Below are 23,213 nucleotides of genomic sequence, written 5' to 3' on the forward strand. Positions count from 1 at the left end.
TATGGCGATGTTCATAACGGCACAGGATCTGCTACAGAATATCTCTGAATCATTTCCTCATCTTCCCCTGCTCTCGAAAAACAGCCCTCAGAGGCCTTTGTCACAGTCTCAAGCCCATAGACAGTCCGGGGCAGACGCATCCGGACATTCTGCTGCGAATCAAGGTAGGCTAAGTCCTCCAACAGCCGTATAGTAATATTGACGTATTCTGTTTACAAACTAGGGAGCATACGAAATAGCTTATTGAAAGGCGCAACAAATGATACATTAGAAAAGTATCTGGAAATCACCCCTTCTCTTACAACCGAATATAATCCATCACACAGCAAACGGAAATCGTCAGCACCATTGCCAGTATTTGAAGCCAAGAAAGCCTCCAATGAAAATACTCAAAGAAACCAAAGCAGCACTCGTGGGGCCGTTCCTAGCAGTTCATCTACGTTCGCGCCAAGGACAACCAGTAAACCTAGGGGCCCAAAGACCCTTAAAGTTGAAGTCTGGTACTGTGTAAGCAGGAGCACCTGAAATCCAAAACAGATTAGACATTGTTGACTAACAGAAGTGACAAGCACAACTGTTCAAGTGGACCTAACAATTGTAAAATTGATGCCTACTGCCCTGGTTGTCATCATCAGAGGTGCAGTGGCTGTGCAACACAAACTATGAGGGGACCATCGGGCCGTTAACTTCAGCCATATGGAAAGTGCCCAAAAAGCGCTAGATCACTGCAAAATGGAGCAGCTTCCGATTGCAAATTATAAGATTGCGGCCAGTTTCTAGCATGTGTCGTTTGCTGATCAGGATCTGGCCTAATCTGAGTCCGTCCACCAGTTCGTAGGAATAATTTCAAAGGATAATATCACGTATCATTCCCCAATTCAGTTATGTACTATTACAAAGCGAGGATCCAAGTGGAAGACATATACAGTAGAAAATGGCGTGATTCCTCTAAGTACGGGACCCGTAAGGGGTCGTATCTATATACCGTACGAAGAGGGCACTCGTCTCGTAGTAAGCGGTCTCGTACGGCAGTAATTGGGCAGCGCCACGTGTGGCGTTGCGACATATACCTTTATCGTCTGTATAAGGCTTTAGTATAGAATTTCTTGCAACAAGCCAGGAGATTGCTTCACTAGACTGAGGCCTCTGTAGGAAGTAAGGATTTAGCCATCCCGGGTCGAAAATTAGGGATGAACTGTTTGCGGATTTTGTGCGAGCCAAAAATAGCAGCCGGGAGAGGGAGGAACAAACCTCGTGTTGGTTTATGGTTCATCCGCCTCACTGCCTATCGGGTACTTCTTACAACTTATAGTGTGTTATAGCGAGTCAGCAAACAACGGTGCGAGTCGCGGGAAGGGTTTTAAAGCGACAAGAAAATTTATGTTCCGTCAAACGCCAAGCTATTTCCCTGTTCCAAAGTCGTCTGGAAAACTTATCCGTCAACTCAACAGATTCCCTCCCTTCTTCAAGCTCCAACCCTCCTTGACAAGCCAGAATGAAGCCATGGCCGGCGTTGTGAGAAGGGCGAGAAGTCCTCCAAGGATGCCTTTGAAGGCTTCCGGTGCCCACTTGGATTGGAAATACCAATCCCAATCATTCCCTGATCCCCGAGTTCCGATAACGGTCAAAATTCCGACCGAGGCTGGCCATAGCAGGAAGAATGAAACAACAAAAATCAACCCAATTCGAATTAGGTGTTCTGCAAACACCGAAAGCCTGCTCTTGATGTGCCTCGTGTCTTCTAGATTAAGCATCATGAACCACCGCATGAAAGGTTGCGAAGGTTCTTTGATGAAGCCTATCGGGCGGACGCCACCGTTCTTCATGTCGCGATTGGCGAGAAAAAGTTCGATGAACCACGTCATTGTCGTTTGGATGATCATGGTCACTACTGCATCCCCAGCTAGTGTATTGGGTAACTGAAATAGACGAATGGGATTGCGCGCAATGTTCTGAGTTGAGTACATGCCTGCATGGTTTGTGTCAATAAACTCTCATGTTGCTGCTTGGTTCACCAAAAGCTTAAGCTCAGCAAAGTGTTGCGGGGCCTTACCGTAAGCGATAGCAAAATTTATGCCCCCAGAGAGAACTGCGGCTCCAATACCGTCGAGACCAAAGATGTAAAAGATCTGATGTCCACTGAGGCTATCCGTTGGCTGTTTCTGGTGAGATCCGGCAGGCTTTACTTGAACGCCGGCCTCGATATCGCTTTCATTCGAGACCCTCTCATCAGAGACTCTCTCGTTGCTATTGCCGCCCGCATACGTTGAGGCTGTGTTGTCTTCGAACGACTTGTCCGCTATGCGTTCGTGTTTCCTGAATGGCATATTGTCTGAAAGTTTGGAATAGAGCCTATCTCATGGAAGGAAGACAGTTGCAAATTGTCGAACCAGGACGCGTCTTTATTGCAAACTATGCTATCTGTCTTTGTTTTGAAGAGGGCAACTTGTTGTGGAAGAGGGTGTGAAGGGGGGCAACGAGCAGGGGGTCTGGAAGGGTTTTTTCCCTTCCTTTAAAAGGGGGTCCTAGGTGACTCGTGAGGCTGCTTCATGATCGCCGAAAATTTCCGGAATGACCGGGGGAGGCTGTCGAATATTGGTCGCTTTGGCGTTTCGGTCAGTGGGCTTGTGAGGTGACACGGGTAAGAGAATCAAGCGAACTGGTAAAATCCACTAGCTTGACTAGCTCCTAGACAGAGTTGCACTGATGAAAAGGGTCCGTGATCTTCGCTATCCGTCTATGGATAGATGTGGATGTTTGTCAGCGCACAGACTAGATCGGGAGTGCCGGGGTAGATGGAGACTGGCAGATTCCCATCTTTGCGTCAGAGTTGCCATGCATGGCGGTAGGTGAACGAATCAGGTGGCTTCTAGATTCTTCATTTTCCGTCGATTGTGTTCTCCTGCATGATCCTCCTGTCGAAAAGGTCTTCTTCCTTTGGAGAACAGACAATGGTTGATATGCAGAACGTATCCGAGCTTGGGTTCCAGCCAAACGTGGCTGTGCAATGTCAACGACTTGCGCTGTTGTTTAGAGTTGATCATGCGAACCAGAGGAGGAGGTTGGAGAGGAAAAGAGGATGGGATTTCATGCCACGATAGTCCCAGTTCTCGCCAGGCAAGTGCGGTCTGCGACCGGAACTAGCCCGTGATCGACAGCTGGCAGCGCCGGATCTTTGGATGGGTTGCCCATGTAAGTCGGGGGCGGCCCCACAGACACCTTACTGATCGCCTCCGGAGCGGATGGGACCATCCCGGATGACACGGCTGGGAATAGGAACTACTCCCGCCTCCACCATTTGCTGAGTGCCAACAAAGTCTTGCCAACATGGATTTCCCCACGAACTAGTCTCCATAACTATTCCGCTTTCCAGGCGATCACACAGTGCATTGGGAGTAACACGATTGCACCGCCGGCGACCCAGAGGCCATAAAGCGCATCGACGGGTTACGTCTCATGTTTGAGGAGACACACTGGGTTTTACCCCTCCCTTAGAGAAAGAAAGACCCATCATTTATGGTGTTCCATGCAACAAGATCGAATGAAAAGCCAAATGAAGCCTAGAACATGAGATCAATGACTCGGCATCCCTTGAAACATTGTTTTCCGTACGTACATAAACGTGGCTGGCCATATCCGCTCGCGCCCTCCGGTACCCCGCCCCCAGCTTTCTCTTCGTTGTGATCAAGAGGCATTTTACGAGTGCCAGGCGCACAGAAAAGAAAGCCTGCAGTATTCATAGTCTGCGCAAGTTGGGCGAAGCAAATCCGTCTTCGCTTTTCCCTGCTTCTGTATACTGGCACAATGCTCAACGGCTACGAGTGCGACCCTGACGACAAGATGAGGCCCCCATCAATGGACATTGACGAGAAAAGCACCGCCTTTTCTCAAGCTCAGATCTCAACACCTGTATGACTCGGCAAACGCCAGTGCACCATCTGAGTATCCCAAACTGACAGCGATATCCGTCTAGCCGGCACCGACGAGGAGACACACAATCAACACCATGATGACTACCACGATAATTCCAGAACCCACACCGCCGGTCGCGGACGCTCAACGGCGATTCTCCTGGCTGCCGAGATCCGCCACCCCATCCCTGCGTAGCCCCACATTCCGGCGGCGAACGGCGAGCCCGTTTGATGACGACGATTACTCATATGCTGAGAGCAACCCGTTTGGAGAAGACTTTAGAGAGCAAAATGAGCAGGCTGCGCGGGATTGGGATCGTGAGCACGGTCACGATCACGGAGAGAATCCCTTCGAAGACTGCGAGTACGAGCTGCCACCGGCATCGGCGAAAAAGGATGGGACCTGGACCAAGTTCAAGAAGGCTATGAGTCCACGGCGCGCCATCAGTAAGTGGAAGTATCGCAAAGTCAAACATGAGAGCATGCGACCTGGGCCTGATGATCCAGATCACGGAGATGGCAGCCATCATCAGGGGCAAGTCTCCTGATTTTGACACAATTAGTCGGCCTCGAAAGGGCAGGATGACTGTCACACTACACTTGATACCACTCGGGGCGGAGATTGCGCTACAGGATTTTGTTTTCTTTCTTTGAGTTATGGGGGAAACGGCGTTGCCTTCGAACAGAAGTGTTTTGATACCTAGTTGCCTTTGAGTTACCTAAGCGACTGACCAGAAGACAACCAGGCGTTGTCTAAGTGCGCTGAAAACAATCAAACCCAGTTCAATGTTCAAGTTATCTCGCAAAGAAGAACTTCTATCATCATTGGCGACCAATTACAATCAACTATACATTCGAGACATGAAATGATAGATCATGCGAGACACCAGGGGTGAGTACTAAAAGTTGTACGATGATTCAAGTTGATCGAGTAATTATTTTCATCAGTTTTCGAACCTTAAGCTATAGCTACATATTGAGGAGTCTTCTCATCTCATTGCCCATGACTCCCGGGTGCGGCACAACGATTGCACCCGCCTCCTCGAGTGCCTTTGCTTTAATATCGGCAGGTACATCTCTCGGTGAGAGAATAGCACCAGCATGACCCATCGTTTTGCCTTGCGGCGCCGTTCTCCCGGCAACCATTGCAATTATTGGCTTTGGGTTAGGCGTCAATTTTCTGTAATCTCTTATGGCCTCTGCTGCTCTAAGCTCAGCTTCTCCGCCAATCTCGCCAATGACGATAATTCCCTTAGTCTCTTCATGTTCAAAGAATAATTTGAGCCCATCCAGAAGTGTAGTACCTTCCACAGCAGATCAGAGCAGATTCAGTGGGTATGTGAGCTGGAGGTTTCTGCTTACCGGGCATCATATCTCCTCCCATTCCAACAACGATACTCTGTCCAAGTCCAGCTTTGGTTGTGGCTCCTACAGCTTCGTAACTGAGCGTTCCGCTTTTGGAAACAATCCCAACAACGCCTTTGGTGTACTGCTTGTACGGCATGATGCCAATGCGGCATTGGTCGGGTGCGATGATTCCGGGGCAATTAGGTCCCACAAGTCGCGTTCTACTTTGTGTTCGGAGAATCTCTTGAACCCTAGCCATGTCATGAAGGGGCACATGTTCAGCAACTGAAACGACGAGCGGAATCTCAGCCTCAATTGCTTCAATGATTGCCCCTGCTGCGAATTGGGCAGGAACGAAGACTGCGCTTGCGTGTGGCTTCAAATTCTTTACGGCCTGTATATAATATTTCGTCAGCTGATTGATATACCTCGGAGAATGTTGAGGATTTCGTACTTCTTGTACTGTGTCGAACACTGGTAGGCCGAGGTGATCCTGACCACCTTTCCCAGGGGAGACGCCTCCAACAATCTGCGTGCCATATTCTATTGTGTCTCGTGCATTTTTGGTGGCCTATCATCAGTCCATGTCAGCTCCATAGAAGTCACATCGATTTCGCCAATGTATGGTACGCACTGCTTTACCAGTAAATCCTACGTCATAGTCGGTTAGCAAACCCAAAGAGTCTGAGAATAATTTGATGCATTGACGCATTATCACTTCTCTTACCTTGATATATCACTCTGGTATTCTGATCAATGCTTAAATTGGCAATCGTACTTTCGTATGTACCTCGATGTTCCGCTGTGAATGAGAATCCCCTGGCAAGTCTAGGAGCGCGAAGTTTCTGAGACAAGCACTTGAGTTGGGGAGATAATTTCGTGGCCATATTGCTCTGAGATTCTCTCGGCCGTGTCTCTCATGAAGCTAGAGAAACATTTCAATTGATACACGTACCTAAAGCACAGAAGAGGATGTTGAAAGTTAACATCAAAAGCAAGCAAGCAAGCATGGATGGGGCCTGGAATGGATCGGTTATGTAACTCCATATAACTGAATCGCAGGCGTAGTGATGTCATTGGCGCATTCAGATCCCCCGCACTCGGCTATACCCAGAAATCAGTCTCGGCTACATGACCACCTGCACACTTCAACAACTTCGGACAACATCTCACAAGAGCCCAAGTGCTGCCAGGGACATCTCTGGGTACCTACCTAAGCACGAGAGGAAAGGATCATTCTTTTATACTTGGCGACTCTTCGCGGCTAAACACATTCGCGCCCGGAAAGCTTCGTTGGCCTTCGGCTGGCGGCTATGACAAACCTCCGCAGGAGAGCGCGCCAGGCATGTCAGGCTTGCAACGCGCGACGCGTCAAGTGTAATGTAACCGAGCAAAGACCTTGTCGCAATTGCATATCAGCCGACACGCCTTGTGAGCTCCGTGAGTCGAGACGGGGCAAGCATCCTCGCCCATCACGGCGAAACGCAAAGCCAGACAACCAAGGCGGGCTAGACCAGGCCGGTTCATCACCTTCTTTCATCGATACAAGTCTTCTTGATGAGTCAGTGGCGACTGGAAATGATGAGCACTTTGCCGCATCTCAAGCGCTTGCCGATCTTGCAAGTTATCGGGATGTAGAAGGCTCGGGCGATCAGGCATGCATCACAGTGCAGCCTCAGTCACCTTCAATAGCACCAAACAACAGACAGGAGGACGACAGCTCGGTATTCCTCGGCGAATCGTCCTCAATACGTTATGTCACCAACAGCAATCCAACGCCGCCAACAGCCGGTACATCACCACCAGAAAACCTAAGGTTTCTGCATGCCGTTCCTCACGCTGTAAGAGCTGAGAACCTACTGCCGGAATGGGAAGTAGAGCGTAGGAAGTCGAGGATTCGTTCTCTCAAAGCAGAAGGCGTCTTTTCATTTCCACCTGTGCCAGCCGTGGAAACGTTGCTCAAGGCGTACTTCCAATGGTTCCACCCATGCTTCCCTGTCGTGGACGAGCTAGATATTTGGACGAGCTTCAAAGATGGTACCTTATCCCCTCTGCTGCTACACGCGATCCTCTTCATAGCTGTCATCCACTGCAAGGAAGATGATCTACCAGCCATTGGACTCGGAGGCCGTCATGTTGCCAAGTGGGTGTTCTACAATCGCGCAAAGGACATTTACGACGTCGAATTTGAGCCAAAGAAGTTCATAGTCACCCAAGCTTTGTTTCTTATGAGCTTTTGGAGGGCTGGCTTGCTCTTGGAGAAAGACGCCCGGCACTGGCTGGGCGCAGCAATCAGTCTTGCTCAGACGAAGGCGCTTCACCGATCCTCGAGATCCGCTGTTACCGAGAAGAGGACCGAGAGACTTTCTAGGCGCTTATGGTGGGCTATTTACATCCGCGAAAGGCAATGTGCTGCAGCATTGGGCCTGCCAAACCGGATTCGAGACGAAGACTGTGATATTGAGCCATTAGAGGAACTTGACTTCGAGCGTGCGTTTGGCTTGACGTTGCCGAGTCACAAGGTCCAAGAGTACATCTCATACTTCATCAGCATTGCTCAACTCTCTAGAGTATTGGGGAAGATTGTTCATAGCGGATACCTCCCCAGCAAGTCACTATCCCCGAGTGATCGGTCTCAAATGAGAGACGACCTTGTGAGATGGAGACAGCAACTTCCTGCAGTCATGTCCCTCGCCATTAACGAATTTGATGATGCAGCGAGCTTCCACGCCAGCATGTTGCACCTGGCACACAACAATCTCCTCATTCTGTTGTATAGATCAGGTTGCATTGGCAGTGCTGAAGAAAGCCAAGAAGTGGACGGGCAGATCGCCCTCCAGGCCGCGGCAAGGAACTCCCGCATCATCGAGGATATGCTACTGGAAGGGGATTTACGTCACGGGCAAATTCACGTCATAACGAACCTTTTCAACACGCTCTGTATTCATACGGTCCATCTTCGTTCTTCAAATGGCGCCGGAAGGGCCATCATTGAGCATAGAGCGAAGGTTTGTCTTTTGGGCCTGCAAGAGCTACAAAAAACGTGGGAGGTCAGGATGTGGGTGCTGCAGTTATTTTTCCAGTACCTGGATCGATCTACGGCGGCGCGATTACGGATGCAGGATGATGTCTCTTTCGCATCTGGACTCGACAGTATGCAGGATGTCAGTACCAATCCGATGGTGATGGATGGCCTCGTACATGGCCCAGCTGAGCATAATGGGGAGGATGGACTCGATACACTGCTAGCGTCTGAACCTCCGTGGTCATGGTCCACCGAAGAAGCGAATCAATTCCTGTTTACCCAGATCGAAAATGACTTCGCTTTTGGTGAGGGAGGCATTTTGAATTGGAATACGGGCACGCCAGCTACCAATTTGCCATCAGTCGATAGTAACTCGCCGACAACTGTGGGCTTCTGAATACAACGTATCAGATGCACTCGGAGAGAACTTTGTATGCGAAACACCAGTGTCTATGAAAAAGCTTGAACACCCGATTAATATGGTGAACTACATCAGAATCAACATGCTTTATCATACTTCCGCAAGCTATATCCGTCTTCAGGCCTCTAGAGATTTTGTATGTGCACTCCAGGGGGCTTTTCCATCCGCTATGTATCTTTCAATGCACTGGCTTCTTTACGCCGCCGCTTTGGTATTTCTTCACTTGATATGCCTTCACAGGCATCCTTCTGCCTTAAAACCAAGTTTGGTTCGAGTACATCAAAACAGTCTTCAGCCGATTGACTAGGGAACGGGGAGGTGTCTGGTGTACTCGTAAAACTTGATGCCGCCTCCGACACACTCATGATCGATTGTGTGGAATCTTCTGTACTAAAGGACGACAACCTCGCCGATCTCGAAACACTCTTTCTATCAGAGGCCAGCATGGAAGCAGGTTCAGTGGCTGAACGAGAGAAGTAAGACGATTGCACTGAAGAGCTCACTGGCTTGACTGGTGGTCGTTTTACCCGATCCTTTGTTTGGGATAGTTTATGCTCCCTACTGCTGATGGCAGCTGCTGGCGAAAGAGATAACGATCTATCCCTCCGGCCGGACTTGTCAGGAGTGCCAGGTAAACTCGGTATTTTGCCCTCCTCCTCTCCGGTGTCAGTCATAATCTGGCAAATCTTTTCGGGCTGATCACATACAGCAGGAGGTTCCACAGATATACAGGGAAATCTCAATGGATCGGACACGCCAAAAGTCCCACCGGTAGCATAAGCTGTGTCACGCTTGCTCTTTCGGATCAACTCGGTAATCACAGGCTGTATCCTCGAGCAAGCCCATCTTTCTTTAGCATCTGGCACAAGCATTGTGTACTGAATGAGGTCCAGTATTTCATGCACGGGCGCTGCACAGCTCTTCTGTTGATGTAGGTCATCGATCCACTAATAATATTTAGTAAGATTGCGGAAGGCATACATCATCAGGAGAGCGACGGTTTCGTCGGACCACTTACATCAGTGACGGATGTCTTCACTTCAGCTGTCGAGGGTGCATCATCTTTACTTGGATTAAAGTTGAAGAACTTATCTTCAAGAAGAATCCTCGATCCAGTATGCAAGCCATCTTCTTGGAGCCGAGCGTCTGTAAAATCTTTTTGCGTTCGATCGTGGCCGACAAGAAACCACGACACGAATTCAAGGAAGACACAACCCAGCGACCAGATATCATACCTCTGCGATATGGTTCTCTTCAGATCCACATCGGGAGGCCGATAAGATCCCGAGAAACCCCTGACTGCGTCATAAGCGACTTTGGACCTGGAATCGGCAGTGTTGAATCGAGTTAATCCAAAGTCAGATATTACAAGAAAGTTGCGACGCGACTCTTCGTATTTCTTGAACCAAAGAATGTTTTCTGGCTTGATGTCGCCATGCCGACCCCAGTGTTTGTTGTCAAGCAACACATTTGGGTCGTTAGGAACAGGGACGTAGTTGTCTTCTTTGGACATGGTCCTCAGATTATGAATCCTTCGGAGGGCGCGGACAAGGCCTAAACATTGGCTTAGAAACCAGACGGTCTCAGCTTTGCTACCTGGGTTGGCGGTGGTGTTGCTCCAAAATTCCCTCAAATTACCATCTGCCCAAGGAAAGACCAGATAGTAAGACTTGCCGTATTTGTAGGTGAGTTGAAGCTGGATTAAATGGTCAGGGTCTGGCCCTCTTGATCCGACTCCTAGTCTCTCAAAAAGCTCCACTTCTCTCGCGTACTCTTCATGAGTTTCAAGATGAAGCTGCTTGACTGCGAAATGTCGGAGGACTTTCGCTCGGTCCTAAGGAGGAATTAGAAAACAAGTGCAGTTGTAAGACCAAAGGTTATGACTTGCCTTGGATGTAGTGTCGCGGCTGTAATGAGCGTGGTGGATTCTGACTTTTCTAACGCTCCCATAGCCGCCAATTTGAACTAGGTCGTATTCTTGGAACGGTAGGATTGTTTTTGATGTAATTTCGTAGTAGTGCACGTTATCGCCTGGAAGTCTGAAAAAAGGTGTGCAAATTGTCTCCTGGCACTGAACGAAATTGTTGATGTGCTTGGTACGCCAATGATTCAAACAACTCAAGACCGTACCGTCCTTCTTTTGAAGTTGGATGACAGGTTTGTGACGCGAATTCCGTTTTATTTCTAGCGGCAAAAAGCTGTCATCGATGTTGTGTTTAATGAAGTCTTCAATCAGCTTCACTTGCTCCATCAAAATCAAGATAGCAAATATCTTTCGTCGTCGTGGCTGGGTCTTGACCTCATCTGGCTTGCCGCTAATACTGGAGACCCAGCTGTTGATGACTTTGGGCTTGAAGTGAGGGAATGCATGCCCCAAAAGCCTTTGTACGGCCGTCGGAGTTACGATGCGGCGGAGTGCATCGAGAGGCAGGAAGCCTTTATCTTCCGAGGCTGAAGTTATGCTGGCGGCAAACATGGCGTCGCTCATGGTCTGAACATCGGCATCATCGTTGGTATTATTGTCCTGAGGCCGTAGTTCAGGGTGATGAGAACGTAATGCCTGAGTCTTAACACAATCATTCGCCATCTCTGATGACTCCCAATCAATGTGATCTGAATGACCCATGTCCTGCACAGGCACGATACTAAGGAAGCTGCAGTTTGAGGCTCCAGCATCGGATGAACAGCCTCCATATGATCCTAGGTTCCGATTTTGTTCGTTGATGAGCCGGAAGTTCCCTGCCACTTCTTCGCGGCGCGTTTCAGTAAAGTCTTCATCGGTGACACTGATACGCCATGAGACGAGCAAATCGCTTTGACTGAAATCTTTTGCCCCCCCTTCTGAGCTTTCGGATGTCGAAACGGGGTGTCCGAGCCGAGGCGCCTGAATTTGATTCGACGATGTTACTCCGGTGGTTGGTCCGTTTGGAATCGGGGGTTCGGCGATGGGTTCGGCGATGCCCAAGAGCTCCCAATTGATGCCTGGTCGCTTTGTGGGATCCATCCTCAATGATATCCCAAGGCGGACAAGCTATTGGAAGTGGAACAATAAAGTGAACGGGACCAAATTGGAATCTGTCTCGTAAAATGAGTGCAGGGTCTATGCTGATGACCTTGAGATGGTAGCTAACACACAGCTGAACAAATCATGTGCGGATATTATCGCTGATGGTTGAGTCAACTGGGTAGACCAGACGTTGGTGCTAGACCCCGCAGCTTCCATTTCACCAGTCGCCTTGAGCGACGCTGGACTTTAATTACCATACACCGTATACCCGTTCCCGTGCAGCATGGTGGTGTAACTGAGACATTTCGATCGATCAAAGTGAGTGGAAAGGCACTGCCCTATTTACCGTGATACTTGAGCTTCCTGTTGTGCTCTCTTCTCCTAGCCTACCTCGAGTTGCATCGGCAATAGCCAATTAGCAGATGTGATGCTACACCACCTTTTCTCGTGTCACCGAGACTGCTAGAAGCTAAGCCCCCTGTAGGTATCCGGAATGCCTAAGAGGCGTCTATGGGAAGTCTTACGCAGCGGGGGGCTTGGGGCTGAGCGTCGAGGTGGTTCGCCATAGGCTGCAAATGGGACCAACACCAAATCACTCGACCTAACTTGGCTTACCTGGGCAAATACTGCTTGCAGCCACTCATATATCGCTGAGACTATGATTCAGAAACCACCGAGGCCATACCTCCGTCTTTCTTGGTCAGGTCAGGCTATGCCAGCTGAGGTCAGCAAATGATCACGCACGCGAGCATAGCCCCAGCGCCTCCGTCCGGCAACTTTTCGAATTCGATGTGTCTATTTCGGTCGCGATGACACCGCTAGCCGCCTGACGTGGCGGTATTTACACATGTCTAAGGCTGGGAGATTGGGCTGTTCTCGGTATCTCTGTCCGTGTCCCTGAATGTTGTCTGGACCGTCCAGATTTAAACACAACAACCGCTCACTAAAGCTTACGATCTAGAAGCCAGCAAAGAACAGCACCAGCCTTGGATACACAGCTCAGATACAATGCCGCAATACGCATCTGTCAAGGATTTTGAATCAGGCCACTACGATCAGCAAGAACCTCTAGAGTTACAAATTCATTCGAATCTCACGAGCTCTTCTCAATTATTACGGGCGCTAGAAAGACGACTACCTAGCGGCAGTTATACCGTAGAGATGCGGCATAACATATACACGGTGCGAGTCGATAGTCAGAGAGCTCCGTCTGAAAGCTCGATGCTGAAAGCAAGTAAATACCGACTGTAGGATTACTGTGGTATGTGAAGCCAGTACATGAAATGCATGACTGCAAAGCTCTGAGGACGCGGATGCTGATTCTTCATGTTTTTAGTACATGTATGATTAATGAATGTTAGTTCTATTAGCATTCGATTCTGAGAGAGGGCACTGGCAAAGCGACATGGAACAGCGCAGACTTCGCGAGCTGGATACTCGCAAATATCGAGAACACCGGCTGGACGGCCTAACAGGAGGGACAAATGATTCCAGCATGGATTCAGCAGAAATGAAAGAGGAGGGAATTCAACGGACAGGATTATCTTATCTAATTCACATCGAGAATGTAATGGCGGCCATGAGCATCGACAAGAATCAGTCATGCGTAGGCCAAGTCTCTTGACTCCCATTTTCAAGACCACTTCATCGTACGAATTTTGATGCAACACAACATGATGATCAGCCAAACGTCAAATGCTCGTTTGATAGAATAAGGTAAACTTGAAAGTGATATGGAAGAAAATAAGTAACACCTCATTTTGAAATAAAGTCCACGGAAAATGGGAGATTCTATGAAAGAATCCTTAGAAAACTACTGCACCTCAACGTCGAGCTGCGGCTCTCGCAGTAGGATGTGTTCAGCCAGTAATCTTCCTACGCCAACGCGCTCATATCGACCACCTTGTTCTTTAGATAGCCTCGCAATGACAAGAACATAATGCTCCGGCTCCCGGGTCAAGCCCTCTGTCTTCTCCCTCCCAACAACGATACATCTCAGGTGATCTATCGTATGCGGCCTTGATTCGTCGAATCTGACTCTTTTGAGGAGTTCGATGTCATCCAAACTGATGCGACTTGCGACGCCACGGAGGAGAGGAATTTCACTGCCCTCGGAGACTTCCCAATGCGTTTTCTTTCCGCTGTCAGTGTTAAAAGGCGTGATAATATCCTTGGTCCAGTTGATATGTTCGAAGGGAGCCTCAAGATAGGCTATTTGGCCTTGATATGCCATCCAGGACCAGGAGGGAACTCGCCTATCTGGAGGGTATGAGATTCTATCGAGGGACGCATCAGGAGCTTTCTGCCAAAGAAGACTTCGTTGAAGGTATTCGTCGAAAATTCCAAATCCTCCTTTGGTGGCAAAGTCCTTGACCAGTCTCTCTTCTAAACCCTTGATTCCAATGGACCGATCGCTCGGTACTGTGAATGCGAGCCGGGAATACATCTGATAGAGGGTTTGGAATGTCACGATTCGGCCTCCCTTGAAGTACTCTAGGGCTGATTTAGGGAAATCGGAGTCCCCGAGGAGTGCAGCTTGTCGGCTTGTTGGACCAATGTCAGCTATTAGGCATCCAAGAGCCAAATACTCGGGACTTACTTAGACAGCTTCATCAAAGTCTCGCAATGAACGCCATTTCCGCATTCCCAATACACCTGAGATGCTGTGAAGTGAAGTATCCGGCGCGACAATGCCCTCTCTTGTAACACCCATCCGCGCTGGTTGAGCACAGCTTGTTCGACATCTTGGTGAAAGTCGTCAATTGACTTGCGCACAAAGGTAGTGCGCCCGTTGGGTCCCTCCAATGTTACGAATGGATGTTTTGCTTTCTGTCGCAAGAAGCCTTCAGCCGAAGAAGACGCTGCTGTGGCTGCTATAGTGACATAGGCAGAGCTGAAGACATGCTCCATACGCGTGGCCTCAAAGGCCCAATCCTGCTTATCGTTCTGTATAATGCAGAGTGAATCAATCCATAGGTAGCGTAGTCCCAACGCTCTCGTGATTTTAACGGCGTCTTGAAAACTCTTTGGAAGAATGCCGAAGTCAATCCGCTTGCGAAAGACATCGATATTCTCCTTCAGGGTGCGAACTTGAGCTTGAGAATTCACCCCCCAGCAGTGACTCAGGGCAGTGTATCGTTCGAGTGGAAGGAGCTTCCCTTCGCAGAGATGAATAGTAGAATTCGGGTCTGTTCCAACATCGAGGACGCGAGTGGGTAACTCGGTACGATCATCGACGCCATGGCTGTGTTGTTCGTCACACACGCGTAGCCATTCGTTCAGCAGAACATACTGCTCAGGGGAGCCTGTTTCCGGTAGGGTAGGAAAGCCGACCTGTGCATGTGGAGGTGTAGAGCCGCCAGTCGCTATGGTTGTTTCCAGTAAGCAGGCATGTTCGACCAACAATGTGAACGAAGTTGTACCCGATGCTTACCTGGGCTAACATAAAGACTCAAAATAGTGGGACCATCGGGATCGATCTTTAACGACGAGCCTTCTCTTCGACACTTCAATTCACCGCCATCCTCTATGCCAAGCGATTCAGCACTTCGAACTAGGATGGCGCACAGCTCGCAAGCCTGAGATCTGGATTTGAGATCTCTAAGTCGTTCACAAATAAGAAACATGGGCGTCCAGATATCATATTTCTTGCAATTACTGCAGAGTGTGGAATTTTGTGGGGTCGGTAGGGGTGATGCGGATTCGTGATAGAATTCACTGGCGAAATGGCTATCACTCTGCAACTCCCACACATCTCGGAAGTTGTCAAGTTGCTGATGAGAATTAGCTGGAGCAAAATGGCTAGAGCAGGAGTTTCTGATAAGGCTTACGCGCTATATACTGTTAGCTACAAATCGTTTCAAGTATGTCAAAGTGACTTACCATCTATCACGGGGTAAGAAATGAGTCAATTTGACTAATTAGCAATACCTGAAGGCAAATATGAAGGACTATGATGTTAAGTAGAGGTAGCTTACGTTCTAGAATGACTGGAGTTAGTACAGAAGATACCGAGAGACCGCACATTTGTCAAAGTGAAATCAACCGTCACAAAGATCTCACACTCACATACTGTGCACGAAGCATCTCATTAGCACCAATTCTTATGGAGACTGCTATATAGTATCACGCCAGGGTTTTCTTACTTCTTGAGCATTCGGAATCGGAATTTGCATGTTGACGTCGCTTAGCTCAGCAACGGGTTCAACAATCATAGGAGTGTCTGGTATGGGCACGTCCGGTACGCTCCCTAGAAGCGCAGGTTGTAGGTTTTGACTTGTTGTTGCGCGACCTGGGAGAGGTCGTTGGCCAGGAACTTCCAGGTTAGAGCGCCTGTGTTCAACGGGGACTGCGCTAGTGCTGATGCGACCCCATAGAGTAGAATCCAGCAAATAGTTTTCTTGTGCTTGAGCTTGTTCAAAAATACTCCTCAGCCTTTCGTACAGCTTTGTAGAGTTTGTCCGGCCATCGACTTCAGGGACTAGCATGTTCAAGTCGATTAGCTCCAGTACGTCCTTGAGCGCAGTGGTGGAAGTAATGTCGCTTCGCCGGAGGTCCTTCGACATGCGAGAAATCCACCTCTTGACCTCGCGATGCTGATGGTAGCCTTCATCATCTTTGCTCCAGAATTTCTCTTCGATGCTGGCCCTGTTGAAGTCCCTCAGTTTGCTGTTGCCATAGAGCACCCAGATGAGAAACTCAAGAAAGACGCAGCCCAGTGACCACACATCGTAGAGTCGCGAGATCTGCTCCGTAAGCCCGAACTCCGGAGGCTCATAACGGACAGTGCCGGTCATGGTGTTCGTCGGCTGGTTTCGATCTCTGGTAGCCTCGAGATGGAATCTAGCGAGCCCTACATCGGCAACTCTGAGAACACCCTTGCCACCAGTCTCAAGGAAATGAAGAATGTTCTCGGGCTTCAGATCTCCGTGTCGGCAGTTCCTTTCGTGCAAGGCACTGATGGATCCGCAGATGCCCTGAAGTTGCCGTAGGACCCAAAGAACAAGATGAGGGTCTCTGACAGGCACAGGTCGCAATTTTTCTTGGGAGCTCCAGAATTCTTTCAGGTTGCCACCCTCCCCCCAAGGGAAAAGAAAGCCCCTGAGATCACCTCTTCGATATGCCGCCAAGGGTTTAATGAGATGAGGGTTGTCAACATTGCGTATGGTCTCCAGAATATCCGCCTCTTTCTCATAGTAAGAATCCATCCCAATTCTCATCTCCTTTGAGGCGACACGAATCTTCTTTCCCTTGATCTGTAATCAATTGTAAGCGACTAAAGTACGTCTCGAGGGGACAAGATCTTTACCTTTGGTAGGACCTTCTGATGTGCATCATGAATCACCACTTCAAACACGGAACTGAAGAACCCCGCCTTTTGATGGTTGATCTTCACGATAAAAGGAAGAGGACAGCTAGGGTGAAGCTTATGACGAAAGGAATTGGTAGTAAAGACTGGCGCAAGAAATTGCCATTGACTGTGAAAGAAACTGTCAAGAGTGGCTTTCCGGCGACTTGCGAATAGAGGCCACATTTTGCCGCTTCCGATGCTCTCCATACAGTACCCAGCCGTATTAGGGTTCTTCACAACCTTGACGGGCAAATCACCGTCATGAAAATTTTGAGGAGCATCGGCTAGATCTTGGAGTCGCTTCAGATCATCGCAAACAACTAGAGTAAGAAATAGCCGCCTAGCAGGTTGGTTCGGGTTTGTGACATAGGCTAAGAGGGACGATAGTTGATCACTAGCCACATGCGCCTTGAGCTCTTCCTCGACAATACTTCTAGATGTCAAGGCGTCGATAATGTCGGCTGGCAGAAAGTCTTTGTCATCCTCGGTCTTACAAAGATCTCGGTTGATTCTTTCCTCAAGTGAATCATCGCTAACAGAGGAGCTGAGAGGAGAAGAAGTTGCTTCGGGTGAGTGCGTTTGGTTTGTCTCTGATGAGATGTGACCATCAGTGCTCGTAGAGGGTTCTGTACGCAGAGATCCTTCTGCTCGACGTAGTAATCAGCATTGAACAAATTCTTATCAACAAGTACGTTTGTATCGGATCTCAGCTCTTTACGGTGACCCCGGGCAACAGTCCTGAGTCCATCCAACAGGGCACTCACTTCCATCTGACATAACTACGGTGCTTTCTCCAGTGTTTCCCGGGTGCGCCATCTTACTCGAACGCCTTCTTGTGCGACTTTCTGATTGAGGCAGTCCGTATTGCGGTTTCTATTCGTACCGGTCGCCTCAGTTCAGTGATTGTGCTCTTCAAATTGGGCGTAAGCTAGAAGGTCGACTCACCGGCGAAGCGAAGTAGCGCACAAATGGTAGGAGGAGGATTGTACAAGATACAGGCCAGGCGAAGTATTCGGCAGCTTCAAAGATACTGCTAGCAGACATTTTTTGAGTTAAGTCAGAACCCGATCGAGTCGAGGATTGCAGTGCGGGGGCGGCGAGTACCATACTGGTCTTACGCCGGTTTTGACTACGGCCGGACGCGTACGGCCAAGCTATCCGCAAAGTTGCAAAACGGTGGCCAGCAAGACGGGCGTCCGGTTGTGATGAGACATGGTCGCCATGCAGAAGCTGAATAGAGTGGCTGTTCCTAGTGGCAACTGGCGCAGCGGCTGGGGTATCAGCAGCAAGGCTCAGTGCAGGCGTTTCGGCATGAGGGTGCTGATCTCGAGTCTTTCGAGGCTCGATATCTAAGATTTCTGGTCATCCTTGAAGCAGGCTGTTGGTGGATCGGGTCGGTTGCAAGCAGGTGGTCTCACTCGATTCTTGGGGATGGTAGACCTCAGTTTCCGGTTGGTCAGCCTGATATGAACGTCATGGAGTGTTCTGCAGTCCATATGTCCCGCAGCTCTGTGGCACGCCGACTTATGCGAGATTTCGTCTAGCCTGCTTGAATTACCATTTCGTTGGACTCCGCTAGCTCCGAAAGCCTGCATGTAAGTATGCGCCGAGGTTCTGTGCGTTAGGGAACACAAATATCTAGGTACCTTGCGCGCTCCTCGGCGACGGTTGAGAAAAGTGTCATTTCAACATCTCCGTTATTGTTGATGATGAGGGAAATTTCATGCCGGTTGCCGGAGCCGGCCCGAAGTCTACTCGACAGTAGAACCGCCCCGGACGGTTCGGGACTCCGGCGGGCCTGTGCAGTACGTTCAAGTAGGTACCTACACGACCTTGAAATCAATCATAAAAAGAATTCAAGGCTGCCGAACCCATCGACATCAGCGATGCGTCTAAATGACTGCTAAATGGCATCATTAACATTAATGGCCACGGCGGTGTTTTTAACATGACCTTAAACATCATCTTCGCAGCTTTCTTGGCATGGACTTCTGGCGGATTCGTCTTATTATCGACACCAGCTGACACCTAGCATCCGTTGATTGCGGGGTATAAAGCTTATCGAACCGACGAACACCACTACACGTTCCAGCCCGTGACGTCGGCCAGTTTACATCTACGAATGGGCGAAATGGGGCTGGGTTGTTTCCCCTCGCGATCTACCCAAAGGGAGGCGAGGATTCTCGGAGCTGTAAGACATGAACTCTCCTATCGGCATGGCACGGCAGCGGCAGCGATAAGAAGGTCTCACGTCATTTCACAGCCTGATCACCTACCCCTCCCTCCCTTTTCCGCCAGCTGCATCCTCACACCTGCGCAACCAAATTACCAGGCCGAAAGCCATCTCGTTTGGGGACTACATCCATCAACTTGCGGTTGAAAGGCTGTCAGAATTCCTTTTCAACCTAAGCTATAATCCTGACCTCTCTGGTGGTCTTTCTCCGCGAAGATGGATCCCGCGAAGCTTACTGGCCAGGCACTCCTCAGCCACACCATTCAGACGACGCCCATTATCGACAACCATGCCCATCCTCTTCTAGATCTCGATGCAATTGGCCGTTACCCTCTTCTATCAATCACCACTGAAGCTCACGGCGACGCAATTCACGCCTCACTGACCAGTTTGGCCCATTTGCGCGCCGTCAAACAGCTCTCCAAGATCCTTCGATGCGAGCCGAGCTGGGAAGCCGTCGTGAATGCCATTGAGGCGAAACGCATCGAGGACTACGATGCCTGGGTCGCGGAATGCCTCAATGGAATTGAATCGGTTCTGGTCGACGATGGTTTAGATGGCGAGAATGCGGTCTATCCTTACACGTACTTCAGCGACCTTACACGCAGCCCTGCCAAGAGGATTGTGCGCATCGAGAAGATTGCGGCAGACATTATCAATAACCATCTCCCCACGGATGAAAATGCTCCAAGAACCGCCAAAGACGCCGGGTCCGTGTTTGAAAAGGCATTGAAGGCGTTTGATCACAGCATTGTGGAGGCCATAGCCGATCCAGAAGTCGTTGGCTTCAAGTCCGTGATTTGCTACCGCACTGGTTTGGGTATTCCCAGAAGACCAGACGCTGCTGCGGCTCGCAAGGCATTCGAGGAGATCCATGAGAAACATACCAAAGGCACTGACAAGGCATTCACACGCGTCAATCATCGTGGGCTTAATGAGTACCTGGTGCACAGGTTGGCTTGTCTCATCAGGAATGCTTCAGGCTCTGGCAAGAAGCCAATTCAATTTCATACTGGCCTCGGCGACAACGACATCACTCTCACCTCCGCTTCCCCATCACATCTACAGGAGTTCATTCGCCAGTACCCCACGGTTCCCATTGTACTCCTGCATGCCAGCTATCCCTTCATGAGAGAGGCCGGGTACTTGGCGTCTGTGTATGCCAACGTCTACACTGATATTGGCGAGATATTTCCGTTCCTGAGCAGAGATGGCCAGGAAACTGCCGTGCGGCAGGTTCTAGAGTTGTGTCCCTGGTCTAAGATATTGTGGAGCACTGATGGGCATTGGTTCCCAGAAACCTACCTACTCGCCGTCCTCCAAGTGCGGGAGGTCTTGGAAAAGGTCACTAATATCATATGCCTCTTATTCTTTCCGTCAAGGCTGACATGATCCAGGTCTTGTCTGAATATTCCCGCAAGGGACACATGACCTGGCGGGAAGCAACCCAACTCGTCAAAGACATCCTCTTCAACAACTCCAACCGTGTGTACCATCTCGGATTAGAGTTCAGCTTCGATGAAACAATTGCGAACCCGAGGAGACTGTCAGGAAGAAGTGATCTTGACATTCTAGAAGCTTTCCTGGATGGGAAAAAGCCACCTCAATACCTGCGCATCTACTGGAATGACCTGACAGCAACACCACGAGTTCGCGCGATACCAATGCGCAAAGTTCTCTCTGTAATGAACGAAGACGGTGACTTCTCCATCAGTATCACAAAAGCAAGTCTCGGACTGTTGCAGAACGACCACGTGGTCCCGGGGGCATCTGGCACCGGAGAGTACCGCCTTCATCCCGACTTCACCTCACTTCAGGAGGGTCCCAGAGAGGGTCATATCAGCGTCTTTGGCGATTTCAGAGAGTATGACGGCTCAGCTGTACCCTTCTGTCCGCGATCCTTACTGCAAAGGGTGATCGAGATAGCTGCCCGACATGGTTTGACCTTCAGTCTCGGATTTGAGATTGAGCTGGTTCTCCTCGAGCGAGTGGATAACTCCTTCGAAAAGTACAAAACTCTTAGCAATGACGGGCACGCATGGTCTACCTCCCGCATGATGGATCACCCTGTCTTTGCTAAAGTCATTGAGAAGGCTGTGGCCGAGCTAGACGCCAACGGCATCTACATCGAGCAAGTGCACCCTGAGAGTGCGGCCGGCCAGTTCGAAGTCATCCTTCCTCAGGCGCCTCCGCTCGAAGCAGTCGACACATTGCTTTACGTTCGTGAGGTTATCTCAAGCATCGCCGCGGCAGAAGGCTACAGGATGACTCTTCACCCCAAACCATATCCGACAGCTTGCGGCACCGCAGCCCATGTGCACATGTCAATCAACTCCGCTGCGGGCTCTAAGCCAGAGACATACAACCCATTTTATGCCGGTATCTTAAGGCACCTTCGCGCGATCACGGCCTTCACATACAGCAACCCTGTTAGCTACGAGAGAGTTCAAGACGGCTGCTGGGCCGGCGGTCGTTGGGTAACGTGGGGCACCCAGAACAGAGAGACGCCGCTGCGCAAGATTGAGAACAGCCATTGGGAGGTCAAGTGCATGGACGGCATCGCAAATCCGTACCTCGCACTCGCTGCACTCCTGGGCGCAGGCACACACGGTGTCATCGAAGGCGAAAAGATGACCTGGGGTGATTGCGAGGTTGACCCTGCGTCTTTGACGCCGAATGACCGGAAAGAGCTGGGCGTCGAGCAGATGCTTCCTTCAGGTCTGCCAGAGGCGCTCAAAGCTCTCCGCGCGGACGATGTCATGAATGAGCTGCTTGGTGAGGACTTGATAGAGAGATACATCACAGTCAAGGAGGAGGAAATGAGAAACCTGGAGGCTATTAGTAGTGATGACCGTCGACAGTGGATCTTGGAGCGATACTAGGACAACATCTCGACCAAACTGGAACCGATGACCAAAATTATCTTATCTGGGTGCCTACGCACTATGAATCAAACAAAGATACTAAGTACACTTCTTCACTTGCTCTCTTTGATAATCGTCTGCAAAGCCTTGACATACTCATCAACCTCCTTGGCCCCAATGAGAGTGAGATCCCTCCGACGGCCCTCAAACATGATATACGGCACCGAATCAACACCATCCATGGCGGCCATCCGAATCATGTTTCTCGTTTCCATCTTCCCTTCACTTTCATCATCCACAACCGCTTTCGCCTCCGTCTCCGAAATACCGGCCTCGACGCACGCGTCTACCAGCACATCCTTGGAGTTTTGATCCTGCTCGCGTTCGAAGTAGCGACTATACAATGCGTCAACCAGTCGATTTGCAGTCTCCGCATTCTTGGCTTCCTGAAAGTGCTGGATGATTCGATGCGATGGAAGCGTGTTGGAGATGGTGCCCCCAAAGGAAAAGTTGATGCCGGCTGCAGATCCGAGGGCCCCCATTGTCGCTTCGAAAACTTCTTGCTTTTGATCGGAGGCATCATGCTTTGCTGTCGTGTACCAGTGCCGCTTGTCCTGCGGCTCTGATGGGAAGTCTGGATAGAGCTGGTAGGGACGGAAGACCAAGGTGAAGGAAACATCTTTGCCATTGGGGCTAGCTGCGACTTGGTCGAGAGCCTCCGCCAATCTGCCTGCTGTCAGATCACAAAATCGCAACCTCGTTTGTGATTTAATACCTCTTCTTAGCAATGTAGGTCCTTTCCCCGAAGTTAACTTGCGCTCATGGTAGAAAAATCAGGCTGTGATGGAATCGGACGCTCACCAGGGACAGACCGTATCCAAAGTAAATGTGATCTGTGATTGATACATATTTTGAAGTCTGAGAGAATCGACTGTCTAAAGAGTGATTTTTACTTTTTACATTCGTAATCCGTTTGGTTTTGATACTCAGAGTGTGCTTGAAGACGCCGGTAATGACGGTTGCTTGAACATCGGTTGGTCACGACCCCGCACCTA

At 49.8% G+C, this 23,213-nt stretch overlaps 8 protein-coding genes across 8 annotated transcripts; 3 read left to right on the top strand and 5 right to left on the bottom strand.

Annotated features, from left to right (window-relative positions):
- Window positions 1-1,439: 1,439 nt before the first annotated feature.
- On the bottom strand, window positions 1,440-2,327 carry HER10_EVM0000025 (uncharacterized protein; the record flags this gene model as incomplete). The annotated part of the gene is made up of 2 exons (XM_035469823.1): window positions 1,440-1,969; window positions 2,054-2,327. The coding sequence occupies 2 exons, from the start codon at window positions 2,325-2,327 to the stop codon at window positions 1,440-1,442; spliced, it is 804 nt and encodes a 267-aa protein (XP_035337879.1).
- Window positions 2,328-3,734: 1,407 nt separating this feature from the next.
- Window positions 3,735-4,459, top strand: HER10_EVM0010148 (uncharacterized protein; the record flags this gene model as incomplete). The annotated part of the gene is made up of 2 exons (XM_035479617.1): window positions 3,735-3,909; window positions 3,974-4,459. Exons 1-2 carry the CDS (start codon window positions 3,805-3,807, stop codon window positions 4,457-4,459), a joined length of 591 nt encoding a protein of 196 aa, XP_035338809.1. The 5' UTR covers window positions 3,735-3,804.
- A 421-nt stretch (window positions 4,460-4,880) lies between these two features.
- Window positions 4,881-6,145, bottom strand: HER10_EVM0005973 (succinate-CoA ligase; the record flags this gene model as incomplete). Its single annotated transcript, XM_035475571.1, has 5 exons — window positions 4,881-5,215; window positions 5,274-5,652; window positions 5,713-5,829; window positions 5,893-5,909; window positions 5,986-6,145. The coding sequence occupies 5 exons, from the start codon at window positions 6,143-6,145 to the stop codon at window positions 4,881-4,883; spliced, it is 1,008 nt and encodes a 335-aa protein (XP_035338400.1).
- Window positions 6,146-6,418: 273 nt separating this feature from the next.
- HER10_EVM0007248 (cutinase transcription factor 1 alpha) lies at window positions 6,419-8,680 on the top strand (the record flags this gene model as incomplete). Its single annotated transcript, XM_035476808.1, has 1 exon — window positions 6,419-8,680. Exon 1 carries the CDS (start codon window positions 6,572-6,574, stop codon window positions 8,678-8,680), a length of 2,109 nt encoding a protein of 702 aa, XP_035338542.1. The 5' UTR covers window positions 6,419-6,571.
- A 385-nt stretch (window positions 8,681-9,065) lies between these two features.
- On the bottom strand, window positions 9,066-12,000 carry HER10_EVM0011412 (serine/threonine protein kinase; the record flags this gene model as incomplete). The annotated part of the gene is made up of 4 exons (XM_035480845.1): window positions 10,593-12,000; window positions 9,723-10,538; window positions 9,208-9,651; window positions 9,066-9,167 (listed from the first exon to the last, which is right to left on the bottom strand). Exons 1-4 carry the CDS (start codon window positions 11,706-11,708, stop codon window positions 9,066-9,068), a joined length of 2,478 nt encoding a protein of 825 aa, XP_035338916.1. The 5' UTR covers window positions 11,709-12,000.
- A 1,524-nt stretch (window positions 12,001-13,524) lies between these two features.
- Window positions 13,525-17,268, bottom strand: HER10_EVM0011151 (uncharacterized protein; the record flags this gene model as incomplete). Its single annotated transcript, XM_035480589.1, has 4 exons — window positions 13,525-14,254; window positions 14,311-15,044; window positions 16,439-16,966; window positions 17,032-17,268. 4 exons carry the CDS (start codon window positions 17,266-17,268, stop codon window positions 13,525-13,527), a joined length of 2,229 nt encoding a protein of 742 aa, XP_035338894.1.
- A 1,949-nt stretch (window positions 17,269-19,217) lies between these two features.
- HER10_EVM0006463 (glutamine synthetase) lies at window positions 19,218-22,176 on the top strand (the record flags this gene model as incomplete). Its single annotated transcript, XM_035476046.1, has 2 exons — window positions 19,218-20,638; window positions 20,692-22,176. Exons 1-2 carry the CDS (start codon window positions 19,511-19,513, stop codon window positions 22,174-22,176), a joined length of 2,613 nt encoding a protein of 870 aa, XP_035338451.1. The 5' UTR covers window positions 19,218-19,510.
- A 95-nt stretch (window positions 22,177-22,271) lies between these two features.
- Window positions 22,272-23,066, bottom strand: HER10_EVM0003593 (dsba oxidoreductase; the record flags this gene model as incomplete). The annotated part of the gene is made up of 3 exons (XM_035473265.1): window positions 22,272-22,884; window positions 22,934-22,954; window positions 23,020-23,066. 3 exons carry the CDS (start codon window positions 23,064-23,066, stop codon window positions 22,272-22,274), a joined length of 681 nt encoding a protein of 226 aa, XP_035338199.1.
- Between the last annotated feature and the right edge of the window lie 147 nt (window positions 23,067-23,213).

The sequence above is a fragment of the Colletotrichum scovillei genome (genome assembly GCF_011075155.1).
Source record: "Colletotrichum scovillei strain TJNH1 chromosome Unknown Contig00001, whole genome shotgun sequence".
Classification (NCBI taxonomy): domain Eukaryota; kingdom Fungi; phylum Ascomycota; class Sordariomycetes; order Glomerellales; family Glomerellaceae; genus Colletotrichum; species Colletotrichum scovillei.